At 48.1% G+C, this 16,168-nt stretch overlaps 1 protein-coding gene across 3 annotated transcripts in view; it reads left to right on the plus strand.

Annotated features, from left to right (window-relative positions):
* The first annotated feature begins 1,462 nt into the window (after positions 1–1,462).
* LRRC20 (leucine rich repeat containing 20) overlaps positions 1,463–16,168 on the plus strand; it is a 122,281-nt gene continuing 107,575 nt past the window's right edge. For 2 of the 3 annotated variants that reach the window (XM_077125023.1, XM_077125025.1), the window contains exons 1-2: positions 1,463–1,551; positions 7,109–7,251. In XM_077125023.1, coding sequence (XP_076981138.1) covers positions 7,170–7,251 — 82 coding nt within the window. In that variant the 5' untranslated portion in view covers positions 1,463–1,551; positions 7,109–7,169. Of the gene's footprint in view, positions 1,552–6,900; positions 6,991–7,108; positions 7,252–16,168 lie in introns of those variants that run through there. The other variant, XM_077125024.1, reaches the window with a different exon arrangement.

Consider the following 16,168-nt stretch of genomic DNA (forward strand, 5'->3'; position numbering starts at 1 on the left):
TGTTTATCTTTGGGTCTAAGGTGTGTTTCCTGTAGACAGCATATAGAAGGATCCTGTTTTTTAATCCATTCTGCCAATCTATGTCTTTTGATTGGGGAATTCAGTCCATTGACATTTAGTGTTATTACTGTTTGGATAATATTTTCCTCTAACATTTTGCCTTTTGTATTATGTACATCATATCTGATTTTCCTTCTTTCTACACTCTTTTCCATATCTCTCTCTTCTGTCTTTTTGTATCTGACTCTAGTGCTCCCTTCAGTATTTCTTGCAGAGCTGGTCTCTTGGTCACAAATTCTCTCAGTGACTTTTTGTCTGAGAATGTTTTAATTTCTCCCTCATTTTCGAAGGATAATTTTGCTGGATATAGGAGTCTTGGTTGGCAGTTTTTCTCTTTTAGTATTTTAAATATATCATCCCACTGTCTTCTAGCTTCCATGGTTTCTGCTGAGAAATCTACACATAGTCTTATTGGGTTTCCCTTGTATGTGATGGATTGTTTTTCTCTTGCTGCTTTCAAGATCCTCTCTTTCTCTTTGACCTCTTACCCAACACTCAAGTTTTGAAAGATTTACTTTGAAGACAATTTTCATCCCCTTCCCTTTACTCCCACTCACCCATTTATTCCCACTCACCCTTCAAGGGGGCCATGTGCTCCTTTTCTGCCTGCCCTCACCTCCTAGAGACTGAATTAAAGGTTCTTTCTCTATAACTCTTACATACTTAACACTTGCCTCTGTTCATGGGAGCACTTGACACATTTATCACTGGTTGACGCAGGGCCCTCATTCTCCTTTGACTTCTCTGCACTGCCTAGTAAAGGGCACTTGACCAGCTCTCCATAACTGAAGGCCTGCAGAGGAGCCACTTCTCCCTGGGCGCCCATCATGGCTGGGAAGTACGTGAATAATTCCATACATTAATCTTCACTATGACCCGTGACGTAGGTATTTATATGTTTTAATTCCTATTTTACAGATGAGTACTCTGGGCTTCAGAGAGGTGAGGTAACGTAGTAGAACCTGAATTATTGTCTCTAAAAATACGAATGGGAGCCTGAAGGCATACACATGAAGTTTTCTGTTTCCATCTTCACTTTTTTCAAAGCACCGCTGATCTGGCTAATTCAACTCCAGTCCCTCGAGAAAAATAAACCTGGAGGCTGCGTTCTATTGATCCTGGGATGTGTTGTACGTTCACAGCTACAATCGTCCCACACCTCGAAAACATCTTCCCCCCAGAAACCGCACACAAAGCGGACCCTCTCCCCGGCCAAAGGCCGCCTTTCCGCGCGCGCCTCTCCCAGGTGCCAAGCGAGGACCCGCGCGCGCTCATTGGCTGCGCGCGGCCCGTGGTTCTCTGCCTGTATCCGCCCCGGCGCCCTTCCCGGCGCGGTGATTGGTTGGGCGGCCGTGCGCGCGGCGCGCAGAGACCGCAGCCGCGCGCGCGCCCCTCCCTGCCGGGTCCGAGCTCGCGGCTGTTGCATGGGGCGCCGCCGGCGGCCGAGGGAGCGTGACTGCGCCGCGCAGGGCGCTAGGAGGCATTGTTGCCGTAAGTGGAGCAGAAAGCGGCTCGAAACTGGGCTGTACGCCTCGTGCCCCGCAAAGTAAACGTAGTCTGAGGCTAAGCGTTTGAGGGGCTGGGGGAGCGAGGGAGAGGAGTGTCCCGGTTTCGGCGACGTACCCTCCCCCATCCCCAGGTCACCCCGTGGAAGAGAGCAGCGGCGCAGCAGCTGCGGCGTCTGCAGTGCCAGTGGCCCCGACTCCGTGCGGGCCCTTGCTTGCAGACAGCGGCTGGACCCTGGATGGCTCAGGGGAATGGGTGCAGCAGTGCCGGGAAGAGGGAATCCAGGGAAGCGCTCCTGGGTGGGCCTCCATTCCCCGCGGGAGGCGCCCTTGCGAGTGGAGGCTTCTGTGTATTTCGTACCCGAAGCGCCACTTTTGGGGTTTGCTTCCGCTCTGGGGGGCGGCACACGCCTGCCCTGGAGCGTACCTGTCGGCCTCCGGCGCCTATTCGTGCGCCCGGTACGGCGCGGGACCAACGTTCTCCCCTCTGCCTGTTTTATCCTCCCTAGGCTCCGCTTGCCTGTCGAGCGGAGGGCTGACGACGAGAAGCCATTGGCTGCAGGCGCCGGGGGGTGGGGTAGATGGGTGAGGCAGGCCCCTTGGGCGTGGGGCGCGGGGGCCCGGCCCTGGGAGGCGCAGTCTCCCAGGTATCAGGGCTCCTCGAACCCGATGGCGCAAGAAACAAGGCCCCAGTCCGTTCTCTTCATGCCCCAGCGGGTTTCTTTCATGTGGGTGGGAAAATGGGTCAATTCTGTTTTGGCCTAGAGTGGGCCTTTGAGCTACTTGGTTCCGATCCAGCACCCAGCCTCTCACCTCCCCACCCACATCCCCCCTGGCAGTGTCTAGAAGGCCCCTAGAGCCAGCGGTTGGGGGGGAGCTTGCACGCATGGCTCCCGAGGTTCCAGTTGCCGGTAGTAGCAGGCAGCCAGGCTCTAAAGTTTCCAAATGACCACATCAGTAACTAAATATAGGAGCAGCTGGTGCGGCCGGGGTGTCACAGCAGCTCCTTTGCACAGATCTGGAGGCTGCAGATAAGATAGCTTTCTTACCGGTGAAGGCAGGAGCCACGGCAGGGGTCTATGGTCAAGATTTTAGCAAAAATGACACCTCCCCAGCTTTGTGTCCAGGTGAAAACGGGTCCTGAGTATAGGAGGGTTCTACTGCCAGTCCCATATAGCAGGGCAGCATTTTTTTAATGGCATTTAATTTGCTATATCCTAACTTCCTGTCTGTACCTGTTTAGTCCACCTGTTAGGTGATGCCTTAGCTAGGAAGCACTTACTGGTTTGCAAAGGCGTTTTTCAAAAGTTATAAATCATTACAACCCAGTGAAGAAGGCGGTATTTCCATTTTACAAGTGGGGCTGCTCACAACACTGATAACTGTCCAGAAGTCTGGTTGAATTATACTGTTCCCCCAAATTTTTCCATAGTGCCCTACAGAGGAATGGAGAACAGACTTATAAGAGGGCACCCAGCCCCTCCCCCAGTAATTTGGAAATACTGGCTGCCTGTGCACCTCCCTCAAGCATCTCTTTGGGCACCTACTCTGCAAACCTTATCTCTGTTCCTTCTCTTCCAGCCATACTGTGCACCCCACATGGCTGAGCACGAGGGAATATATGCTCTTTAGGCCTGGCATCAGAGCCCTGCCGGCATCTGAGTCAGTCTGCCTCGTGTTAGTGAATTTCTCTTATATGGCAGTGAGCTCATTCTGGACAGTACCCTGTCCCTGTACTTCCCTAGCGTGTGCCTTATGAGAGCTGCCCAGGAGATTATAGTTAGATTTAAACGTTTAATGGGACCACAGTGTGTACTCTGAGGAAAGGGGCATTGGGCCCTTGTGGAGAGGAATGTGTGTGCAGACAGCAGCAGTGTGATTGTGAGCTTGGAAGAGTCCCTGGGATATGGAGTGCTTTTTTGGGAATTTTCTAAACTTCCCACTTCCTTTGGTACCTGGGACTGGCTGGGGCTAGTAGTGCTGTCCGGTTGGGGTGCCCCAAACCCAGAATGCTCCCCTGTGGGCTGGCAGTTTCTGTTTCTCCCCATTTGGGGCACTCTCTCTGACTCTCAGCTACCCCCACCCCTGTGAGTGGGGTGGACCAGATGCCCTAAGGAGCCCAGAATTTGGTCCTTTGGGGATGTCCTGGGGCCCCATGGTTAGGTTTTGGTTCCAGGAGGGCTGCCTTGTGTGCTGATCACTCCCACTGGCTGGCATGATATTTCTTTCCTGTGACTATGAGATTTGGCTGCCAGTATGGTGCTGATACACTGATTCTGGGTGACTCAATTGCTTAAATAGACAGGCTTGCCTCATGTCCCAGGGCGGCCCTGCCTAAGGGCCTTTGCACCCACAAGAGGTGGGTCCAGAGCTCTCCCAATCATTTCTATGTGACTCAAACAGTTTTCTGTCTTTTTCAGAAACAAAACAATAGAGAACAGAACAGTCTTTTTTTTTTTTAAGCTTTTTTACTCCTTATCTGTTGTCTGATTACATACTAAATAAGTTCTTGCTATTTTTTTGTCGAAGACCCAGCCTTGGGATGAAAGGAGCAGTCAGTGAAGGTGGGTGACCTTGTAGAAGCCCTGCAGTTGCCTCCGGAGCCCTCTCCAGGCTCTCGACATCCTGAATTTGCTCTTCCCTTAGTTTTGGTGCCCCCTTACCCCTCCATGGGACTAATGTCACATGTAGCCCAGCCACTCTCTCCTCTCTCAGCCCTGCCTTTGTGAAAATGTTACTGGTTTTTGTCTGTAACCTTGGCGACGGGTTCTCAGCTGATTTTATGAAGGGATTTTCTTTTGTGGGGGAAGTTTTAGGTGAAGTGGGGATGGCTTCCTAACCACGTGGCCAGCAAGGACATCTTGGGAGTCTAGGACAGATTTGTGCTGTGCCCACAACACCGCCTAGTCTGTAGGGGCCTCTCCTCTTAGTGACTGGCTCTGACACCCAGACTTTACAGGTTGATCCTGCCTCTGCCCCTGTGCCCATTCTCTGACCCACATTGAGGGTGAGCTTTATAATCTGATTAGATTTAAGCAGTGGGTTCTTTAGCCAATAAGCAGTGGGTTCTTTTGCCCAAAGCGCCACTCCCTCCCCCTAGTGGCAGTGAGTAGAATTGCAGACATAATGCTCGATGGAAAGGAATCACCCAGGAGGCTTGTTAATTCACCTCCCTTTACCCCTCTGCTATGAGTAAAGGGATGCTCAGTGCTATTTTTCAAAAAGCTCTTTTTCACCAGAATTTCAAATAAGAGCTATTTCCTGAGTTTCTTTCCTCTTCGTTCTCCCACATACTTAGTAGAGGCTCAGTAGATGTTTGATTGTTGATGATGAATATTGGGAATGGTGAAAGGGGGAGTGTGGTGATGGGACAAGCCCTAGTCTGGGAGTTAGGAGACCCTAGTTCCTTGTTCCCATAGAATTGACTTACCTCCTTTCCTGGATCCTCAGTTTCTCCATCCATAAACTGAGCAACATTACTGTGATTCAAGCTTAGGATGATGCTCTTAAAGGTAGCATGGTCAGGCTCTTGGATCCAGTTTTCCACAGTCCCACCACTCCCTACTGTCTTACATTGGTGTGCCTTATCCAAATTGCCCACCTGACATCTTTAGGCATCCGAATTTATGACCTTCCTCATTCAGACAGTGTCTTAGACCTATTGTGAAAGGCAGTTAACCTATCTTCAGATTTGGAACCCATACAATGGTTATTTATCATCGTCTTCATTGGAGGCTGCTAATGGGGCATCTGCCCCCTGTTCGGTGTGCAGTAGGTAAGGTACAAAGAAGAGGTCACAGTATAGAACTGCTGTCTACCCCAAGCTGCCCCCAGGCTAGTGGGAGAGACAAATATGTGTATATAAAAAAGCCCATACACAACCCAAGTGACTTATGATAAGGTCTTAAGTGCTGCTGAAACTCAGAGGGAGGAGAGAACACTGAGGGCTGGGGCCATCAGGGAAGACTTCCTGAAGGTGGAGAGATGGAAATCCTACTCATTCTTGAAAGATGAGTTCCACTGAGTTATTTTTTCAAAGTCACATTACCTGGGATTATATGCCAGAGTCCTGCACATGCCCTGTTTTATCCTTTCAGCTAGCATTTGTTGAGTGCCATCGTGTCCTGGGCTTTGGGCTAGACAGGTATGTACATTTTATTCAGTCTTCCTTTTAACCCAGCATGGTGGGTTTTTTCTGCTAAGATCAGAAAACTGGGGCTCACAGTATTTAAGAAATTCTCCTGAGGCTTCTTAGCTAATAAATGGCAAAGTTGGCATTAGACTATCTCCAAAAATTAGTTTTCCCTCTGTGTATCTCACACCTTCAGTGTCAGCCTCCTTGGTGAGAGGCACTCACATACTGAATGCACCCTTAGCAGCTGGGTGGGCCTTGCCTGCCCTACTTGTATGAACATGGAATACATAAGATCTTTTTCTTGTATCTCGTAGCAGCCTTCACCTCCCTTCCCTCTGCCCTTCCCATTCTTCTGCCTTTTATTCTTAGAGTGAGTCCGTTCGAATTCTTTGAGTTGTCCATAGAGCTGGGATTGGGGTGGAACACAAAAAAGTACATTGATGGGGAAGCTGGCTTTGGCTGCAGATTCATTTGTCTCTGTGGGGTACTGCCTTTGGTGATTAACGGGTGATTTTATAAAGAAATGAGTACTAGATATAGAACTGGGCTGACCTGCTTACTGCCATTTGGCCTTGACCGGGTCACTTAGCTCCTCTATAACTCACTTTTTTTTTGTATAATAGAGAGTTGGGGGTGTTTTTAGGGCCCCTTGGATCTCTAATACCTTTTAATGTGTTTATATACCTTACCCTTCTTCAAGGCTCTTCACCCCAGTGATCCAGTTTCACTTCTCCCATTTCCTCCTCCCCCATGGCTCTCTCTTATTCCCTGGGGTCTTGCAGATAAACTCAGCTACAAACTGATAATCAGGGCTACAGGCTAAGACTGTAACCTTCCCTCTACATTGACCTCTGGGAAGGGAATTCTTAGAGCTCACCCATTGGCCAGACCTGGAGCTGTGATTGGACAGATCTGTATTTTATTTACCTTGTGGTCCCACTTCCTCCCACACAGGAGGAGTGGTAGAGTGGGTTGGGGTGAATGGGGGTGCTGGAGGATTTGTCCTGGAGGGTGTGTGGACTGGGCGTCAGCCCAGAGGCTGTGAGATGGACAGCAGGTGTCTTTCTTGCCTCCTCCCTCGGCCCTGCCTGTTGAGTGAGTCAGGCCAGCACACCCACACCTCACGCCCTCCTGGCCTCAGGTCCAGGCCCGGCCCATGTCTGGTGAGGTCACACATGTGGATCCTCCCAGAAACCAGTAGGGCCCAGTTGCCCCCACTCTCAGACAGATAGATCCCTGGCTCCCAAGGCTGAGCTGGATACGGCCTGGGCTCTGAGCTCCACAGGAGAGGTGAACGGCCTGGGCCCTCCCTGCAACCTCGGTCCCCCTGGGGGGAGGACATGGGGGATGGGGCTTGGAGTGGACGCAGTGGTGGGTGCAGTACTTCATGGCCCTCTGTCTTCCTCAGGTGAGGCCTCTTGTGAGCAGCAGGCTGGCCCCAGGGCTGGCGGCAGGACGCCTGAGACTGCATGCTGAGGAAGATGGGTGAGGCTGTGGCCAGAGTTGCGAGGAAGGTCAATGAGACGGTGGAGAGCGGCTCGGATACCCTGGGTGAGTGAGGGCAGGACGGTTCCAGCTGTAGGGCACCCTGTTTGACTTTTTGTGGAATCAGTTACAAATGGGATAGAAAGAAGAAATATCAGTTGTTTCGTGGAACTCTTATTGCTTCAGGTGTAGCTTATGTATCCCAGGTACTGCTGTAGGGCATGTTTCTTACTTTGGGTCATGGTCAGAAAGGTTTGCATAACACCGAGAGAGGGCACTTTTCCTGCCTGGGCCATCTGCTTACCTTTGGACTGCCGGGGACTCTTGGCTGTGTGCACCCTCGGGTTGGGGGAAATAAGGAGCCGGCACTTCTGTGTAGCACCTGCGTACCAGGCCCTGCATGGGTCTTCTCAGCCTTCCTGTGATAAATGCCGTCCAGGCATGGTGAGCCTCTGTCTTTCAATCAGGAGGAGCTGGAGGGTTGAAGACAAAGTGGGCTTCCCTGGGGTTGCATAGCAGGAAGGCCCCTTTCGCTTCCAGTTTTACCCTAATTAAATGTGATGTATTTTTTGCTTTGAATTGGTCATAGCATTTTAGCCCTTGTCATTACCCTAAGACTTTAAGAATTTGAACAACCAAGCTAATTTAATTTAATTCAGCATATGTTATTGACTATCCGCCATGTACAGGGGGCAGCAGGGTATACAGTGCAATTACCGTGTGTGTGTGTCACCAAGTACAACCACAGAGCCACAGACGTGCTAAGGGAGCCCTGGGAGGGCAGCACAGCCCTAGCGCGGGGATGAATATGCAGTTGCATGAGTGGGATTTGAGTTAGGTTTTTGGCATGCAGAGAGAAATCTGACAGGCAGCTAGGTGTGTGTGTGTGTGTGCGCTTCTTGGAGGAGTATTTCTGTGGAGGTTATAGCTCGAACAAAGACCCAGAGACTGGAAAGGTAAACATTTCTGCGAGCAGCTACCCAACAGGGTGTCTGGAGTGTAGGCTCCTTAGGCAAGGGTTGTGGCCCAGGAAGTAGAGTGATGCTCAGCCATCATTATGATTCTGTAACCACCTCTTCTAGGATGCCTCTGCCCCACCCCATCCTCTCCTTGCTCCTTTCCTCCTCTGTTGCTCATACTCAGGGTCCTAGGAGGCAGGGACCCCAGGACATTGGTCCCCATCAGGGCCTAGCACTATGGCAGGTACTTTGCAAGCTGAACTGAGCTAAGTTGGGAGAGTTGTCTCCTCTGCCAGCAGACTAACTTGAAGATCATCATGTTGAAGGGATGTCTGGGTGCACCTTAAGCTAGTGAGCTGGTAGCTTTGGGCCCTCAGTAAAGGGATTTGGGAAGCCTGCACCCATCACTAATATGGTTGTACTTACCACAATATCCAAGGCTCCACCAGTGATATGATGGTTGATTGCCAAACCAGGCTTGGGTTATGGGCCTGGATTTTAATCCCACTGGGCCACCTATTAGCCTGGAACTTTGGCAGGTTACTTAACCTCTCTGGACCTCAGGTTCTTCAGCTATAAAATGAGGATGATGTTTGTGCCTGCCTCATCAGGGTGGTTGGGGTAATTGTAATGTCTGTAATGTTCTTGGCATGTAGTTAGCTAGTAAATGGCAGCTATTATTTTTAATTTTTCTCATCCCCACCGGCTGGGGTGGGGCCTAAGTCTTCTGCCTCCTCTCCAGATGTCAGCAGCTAGGTCTCTGCTGGGTCCGCTTCACGTTGCGTTTGGATGGGGAGTTGAGTCCAAATGGGCAAATCTCCACAGTGGATAACCTACCCCTGTCTTAAAGTGTTGTAGGAAAGATGGACATAGGCTGCTTGGACTCATCCAGGTGTGTGAAGTGCTGCAGGGTCCGGAGGGCAGCAGAGGAGAGAGAGATGGATTCTGATCAAGGTCAGGGGTGGGGGCAGGAGAAACTTCATGGAGGAGGTGCTGATTGAGAGAGGACTTCAGGAGGCAGCATTGAAGGGACGTGTGTGGTACAGGTACCTGTAGGAATGCACCTGAGCTGGGGGAGGAGCTGGGGAAGAGGCTGTGGCAGAGGCGGGTGACTGGGGATGGTGCCCAGAAGGCAGGCAGGTAGGCAGGCAGGCAGAGCGCCTTGAAGGCTGCCTTGCAGAATCTGGGCTTCACAGTCTGTGGACCAGGTGCAGCAAACTCAGATGCCTCTACAGGCCAGCCTGGAGTTTTTGAGAATGCCCTGCCTGGGCGCCCTGCTCATCAAGGAGCTCAAGCCAGGCCTCTGGCCACTCTGCCATTCAGTGCCTGGGTTTGGCATCTGATTGTCTGCCACTTCAGTCTGCCCCCTCTCCCCACCCTGCTCCCTGCCTGCGGGGGCAGTGGGGCAGGTGGCTGAGGATTAGGAGGTCTGGAGCACAGCAGTGCTCTCTAATCAACTCGGGAGATGAGTTAAACCTTGTGGCCAGGGGCATTCTTGGCCAAAGCTCAAGATTTTCATATGGAGGCAACTGTATCTTTAAACTTAGGACTGAAATAATAGAGGTGTTTTTTTTTTTTTAATCTCTCCTGTGGCCAGAGAAGAAGCAAACTATCAGACCAGGCCACTGGGGGTGCTTGCAATCCTAACCCTCAGGAAAGTGGAGTTGATCAAGTTCATACAATCTGAGAGGCCTGGGGCCCAAGCAGTCATCGCATATTGAACATCTGCTGTGTGCAAGGTGCTGGGGGCCTGGCTCCCCAGGTTATGTGCAGGAGAGTCCTGGAGACCAGCCCATCTCCTGTGGATGGTTATAGAGCACTGATTGACACGTAGGAACCATGCCAAGCAATGTTGGACGTACCACAGATGGTGGTTAATTCAGAGGTGGGAGATATGGCTTGATATCAGCATAGTCTGGGAAGGCTTGAGAAGGTGGGAATTGAACTGGGTTTTGAAAGATAGGTTTTCATGTAAAATAGGCAAACCCTGTATACAGTAAAATGCCAATTATGTTAAACGTTATGTATGTAGAAAAATTTTGGAAGGAGAATACTATACTGCATTTTAAAAATGTTTTTTGATGTTTTTATTACTATTAGAAAAATATATAAGAATTAGTTTTAGGGACCGGACTACCTGCCGCTACCTTTAGGTAGACTGGAAACACATTTCCCAACAGCAGAGGAGTTGCAGGGACAGCTCATTCTCTCAGCCCGTGCCCCTGGAGGTCGTCCAGGTTCCCCTTGTCCCTTTCTGTTGGATGCCCTTCCAGCCTCCTGGCCTCTGCCGGTACCCTGTGTGCGCAGGCCTGAGGGGATGGCTGCCCCAAAGTCGCAGGTGTCTGGCTGCAGAGTGGAGGAGGATCTCAGGTACTGGAGGCTCTCACCTTGCTCAGGTAGTTGACTCTGCCTAGGCACTCGTGCTCCCCTAGGTGCCCTGGGCATACCTCCCGAGACCAAGAAGGGCTTGTTCTTCCTGAAACCTGAGCTTTGACCCCCTGGGGCCTTTTCCTCTCTGGAGAAGCATGCTTCCTGCCACCTGGGGGCTGGTCTGCCTCCCATCAGGAGTTGAAACCACTTCCCTCCCTGTCCTATCCCCTGACCCTTTCTCAGCATCATCTGGGCTCGTCTGTGAGCCTGCAGAGCTGGGGATACCGCACCACTGTATCATTTCCATTCTCCCCTCCTTGAACCAAGCTTCCTTCTCTGACCTGTCCCTTTCTCCCCAAGTTAGCTGTTGCTCATTGTAAAGGCCTCCTCAGGCCCATGTGGGCGTCCCTGGGTTCTCACACCCCTGAACTATCTGTCTGACCTCCCCTCCCCTTCCCTCCCCGGCCTCTCTACCCTCTGCATCTGTCTGCCTTCTCTCTAGGGGGCCTCCCGGGTCTGTTGCTTGCTTTGGGGATGACTTCGGCAGTGCGCTTTGCTGCAGAGGAACAGGATTTGGAAAGGTCTGGAGACCAGGGAAGGAGGCCTGCCTGGGGATAGAGGAGCTGGCCGGAATGGGAAGGGGAGGCCAGGTGGACGGGGAGCGAGGGGCCTCTGGTTGTTGGGCCACACACTTGGAACCTCTTGTGCTTCCAGACTCAGGGCATCCTAACTGTGCTCATTTCTGGGAAATCTGGAGCCCTTAGGTCCTGGCATGGTGCTCTCCCCCTTCCCTCCAGTCCCCCTTGCCAGAATTTCTCTTAGGCCTTTAGTTCTGTGTCTCCGTTGCATCTCTGTATTTTCTTTTGATCTCCCTGTGCTGCATTCTGAGAAATTCCCTCAGATTGGTCCTCCATCTCCCTATTTGCTTCTTCATTTATGTTTAATCTGTTGTTTAACCCTTCCATGAAATTCCTTTTTTATTTTTAACCTTTCCTGTTGTCTATTTTTTTTTTAATTATTATGATGGTAACATATATAACATAAAATTTCCAGTTTTATCCATTTCTAAGTGTATGATTCAGTGAATTAATTATATTTACAGGTGGTGCGATGGTGGTTCAGTGGCAGATTTCTTGCCTGTCATACTGGAGACCCGGGTTTGATTCCTGGTGCTTGCCCATGTGAAAAAAAAAAAGTAATTATATTTACAAAGTTTTGCTAACATAACTACCAATCATTACCGAAGCTTTTTCACCCTCCCAAACAGAAAGCCTGTGCCTATTAAGCAAAAATTCACTGTTCCTCCCTTTCACTAGCCCCTGGCTGTTTCTATGTATTTGCTTTTTCTGTATATTTAATATGCATAGAATCAAACAATCCATTTTTCTGTGCCTGACTTATTTTCCATCTGTCAGATTTAAAATTTTAAGATGATATTTTTTTGTTTCCAAAAGTTCTAGTTTATTCTTTTAAAAATCTGATTTAAAAGAAGAATATTTTGTTCCCACCTTAGTTTTTCAACTCTTTTTTTTTTATTTCTTTAATCATTTGAGTAAACTTGCTTTGTAATCTTTACTACTGCTTCTGTAACAGGGAGCTCTTAGGGGTCCAAGCCTGTTGTTTCTGTTGACTCTTGCTCTTGGCAGCTCGTTCTGGGTGGATTTTGTCATCGCAGACCCTTGGTTTATTTCTGGAGGAGGGGTATGCGTCCAGAGGTGGTTGTGTTTTTCCCCTCAGATCTGCCCGATGCTGTCCTGCCCATGACCAGCCTAGACCTCGGCTAATTTTTCAGCCCTTGGGGCTTCTGACCTTAAGGGAAGTGGATACTTAAACCCCAAACCCAAGTACTAACCCTGTACTTGTTAACCATGATTTCAGAATCCCAGGGGAGATTTTTGTTTTCTTTTGATCCAGTGTACAGGCCAAGACCAGAGAGCTTTCTTAGGATCAAAAAGTGGATTTTTTTCCTAGTTCACCTTTTCATTGAGGGAGTCCTCGAAGTCCCAGCTCTCTGCAAGGGTCTCAGCTTCTGTTCTCCACCTCGCCTTAAAACACAAGCCGCCTGCTTGTCCAGACTGCCACGCTGGCCCAGGTCAGGGAGGAATCGCCTGCCCACCACGCTTTCTAAATCCCTCTCTGGTTTTGGTCCCTGGGGCTTGTGCTTATGGAATGCCAGGCCTCATTGTAAGAACTCATTCAAGTGTTCACAACCACCCTAAGACAGAGGTGATACTGATACCTCCCCCCCCGCTTTTTTTTTTGGAAGTAAAATGAGGAATACAAAATATGGTGCGAGAGAATGTGGTTTGCATCTCTGGTGTCTGTTTCCTGATACTGAACACTGGCGTTAATAAGGTCTCTCTGCTTTCCAGCAATGGATAGGAAACCACACTCTCAGAGGCAGCTAGTTTTCAAGAGAAAGGAGAGAAAAGTGTGTGGGTTACACACACTCCTGGTGCCCCAGGAGAGAAGTGACCTAGGGTGAGGAGAGGGCAGGAAAGTACACTGTGGGGCTTCCTTCTCAAGGTGGGAAATGTCAGCATGGGAGATAGCTTGGGTTTCTGATTTGTCCCTTTTATTTTGATTGCAGACAGAAGGTGGGGGGCCCCCCTTTTTTTTAAAAGTAAGCAGAAATTTTATTTCCAAACTCTTCAGAGATTATTACAAACGCAAATAAAGTATCCTTTTAAAAAGTGTCCCAATCAAACTGAAAGGCACATCATCAAAATAAAACACTGTGACATTAAGAATTCTTTGAGCCTGTATTTTCACATAACTTTGTGTTTAACCATTTGAATGTAGGTTACATTTTAAATATTTATTAGACATGAAATAATGGAGTATTTGTTAAAGCACCATCATAAAATAGAGGAGCTTACGACAAAGATCAAATCTGCTTCATGCACAGGATGGGGCAACCTCATACATAATACAATACCGATCTTTCCCCAACAAAGTTTGCTGAAACAGCTCCACGTGTAGTGTTTAAAAATAAAGCTCTCTTGGGTGCACGGGTGGTTCAGTGGTAGAATGCTTGCCTTTGCAGGAGACCCAGGTTTGATTCCCAGACCATGCACCACCCCCCAAAGAACAAAGAAAAAGAGATAAAAATAAAACTGCCTCCTCATTTAGAAAAGTCAAGACATCATTTGATTAGTAAAGCCTATTCTTCCCCTCAGGTTCATAGTTGTTTATCTTCATGTAGAAATTACATTTATGAGATAAATTTTATTACAGTATAAAAATTTTAGGAACAACAAATTACAAATACTCAATTTTTAAAAACAAAAATGTTTTCCTTTCTAAAATGTGAACATCCAGTAAATAAAATACATATAGTATTCCAGGTATAGAAACACTGATAATTCACTTATGAAAGAGATGTATTTTGGTATATTTGGTGGTAGGATTTTTGTTTAAGTATAAAGCCCTTTATCAAAAGAACCTGGTCATTATTATTTAAAAGATCCACTCTTTCACCCAGTTTCCTTATTTGAGCAGAAACGTATCAATTTTTGTAGAATTTTGGCTATAGGACGCGGCCGCAGGAAAAGAGTTTTCTTGAATCTTGGAGACAGTCGCTCACTGTGTGCTTGAAGGCATTCCTCAGTGAGCTTCTCTGCAATTTTCAGAGTCTTTAAAGCACAGGATCTGGGCTCTCGGAAGGGGTTGCTCGCGCCTGGCCCCCCAACCCGCAGGCTGTCCTTGCAGGCGTTCTGCACGCAGCGCTGCTGAAGCTCAGCAGCCGTCCGAGACACCTTGATCCTCCCCGCGCCAGCCTTGCTCGCCCCGAGCTGCTCCGCCAGGCGCTGCAAACCGTTCACCCTGGCCGGGGAAAACATGGTGGTGGCGCTCAGTAACCCCATTTCACAGATGAGGAAACTAAGTTGCAAAATGATTTTTGAAGTGTTTCTAAATGTTCTGGAGCAGGAGGGAGCTGGTTGCTGACAATAGATCTTAGTATGAAATAAAAAAGCCTTTTTAAAACATTGTTGAAATATAATTCATGTACCATATAACTCATCCATTTGAGTATACAATTCAGTGGTTTTTAGTATACTCACAGAGTTTTGAAATTTTTCAGTTACCCCATAAAGCAATTGAGTAGGTTCCTTTTAGCTATCACCTCCCAACCTACCCATCCCCCTAGGTAAACACTAATCTACTTTCTGTTTCTAGATTATTCTGGATATTTCATGGAATCATGCAATATATGGCCTTTTGTAATAGCTTCTTTCACTTTGCATAATATTTTCAAGGTTCATCCCTGTTGCAGCATGTATCATTACTTCATTCCTTTTTATGGCTGAATAATTATTCCACTGGATATAAAACATTTTATTTATCTGTTCATCAGTTGATCCCATTTGAGTTGTTTCCATTTTTTTGGCTATTATGAATAATGCTGCTATGAACAGTTTATGTACAAGTTTTTGGGTGGCTATATGTTTTCATTTCTTTTGGGTGTATACCTAGAAGTGGAATCACTAGGTCAGATGGTAACTCTGTGTTTAAATGTTTGAGAAACTGCCAGACTGTTTTCCAAGGAGGACACACCATTTTACATCCCCACCAGCAGTGGATGACGGTTCCTGTGTCTCTGAGGAAAGGATTTCATCCCGGCATTGTAGATACCAGAGCTAAGGCTTACAGTGTGTGAGTGATTTGTCCAGTGGTACAACTCTTTAGAGGTAGAACCAGATTAATCATGGGTCTCTATGGTTTGCATGTATCTCTTGCCTTTTCCAGAAACACCCTCCTGCTCAGTGCTGCCCCTGTTGAGGAGGTGGGGTAGGAACAGCCGAGGAGAACTCAGAGACTAGAGCAAACTCGAAGCTCCTTGCTTCCTCCCACCCTTGCCCTTGCTTTTTCCCCTCTTGCCTTCTTCTTCTTTTGAATTATAAAAAATGACATATATATTAAAAAAGCAATAAATTGCAAAGTACATCACAAGAATTAGTTATAGAACAGATTTCAGAGTCTGGTATGGGTAACAGTTCCACAATTTTAAGTTTTTCCTTCTAGCTGCTCCAAGACACTGGAGACTAAAAGGAATATAAACATAATGATTCAGCAGTCATACTCATTTGTTAAATCCTATCTTCTCTATTACAACGCCACCTTCTCCTTTGCTCTTTCTGCTCTTTCAATCCCAATCTTTAGGGGTATTTGGGCTATGCCCATTCTAACTTTTTCATGTTGGAAAGGGCTGTTGGTAATATGGGAGGGATGGGGGATGGAAGGAACTAGCTGATGTTCTGGAGAGGCTGACCCCTCTGCATTCCAGGATTTATTTGGTTTAGGAACCCATCTGGAGGTTGTAGGTTTCTGGAAGGTAATCATAGCGCATGGAACTTTGTAGACTCTCAGGTAGAGCCGTAGGCAAGAAACTGCTACATACGGCACAGATCTGTGATTAATCTGGTTCTACCTCTACAGAGTTGTACCAGTGGGTTGACAGTAATGGTTTTGGTTGGGGTTTGGCAAACCATGGTAAGTAGTGATATTGAGCTGAAGCATTTATAAGAATAGTCTCCAGAGTAGCCTCTTGACTCTATTTCAACTCTTCAGCCACTGATACCTTATTTATATTATATGCTAGCTATACACCTTATGCCTTCTTGGAACCACAGATGGCAAAATCTACCTGACCA

The sequence above is a fragment of the Tamandua tetradactyla genome, chromosome 13 (assembly GCF_023851605.1).
Source record: "Tamandua tetradactyla isolate mTamTet1 chromosome 13, mTamTet1.pri, whole genome shotgun sequence".
NCBI lineage: Eukaryota > Metazoa > Chordata > Mammalia > Pilosa > Myrmecophagidae > Tamandua > Tamandua tetradactyla.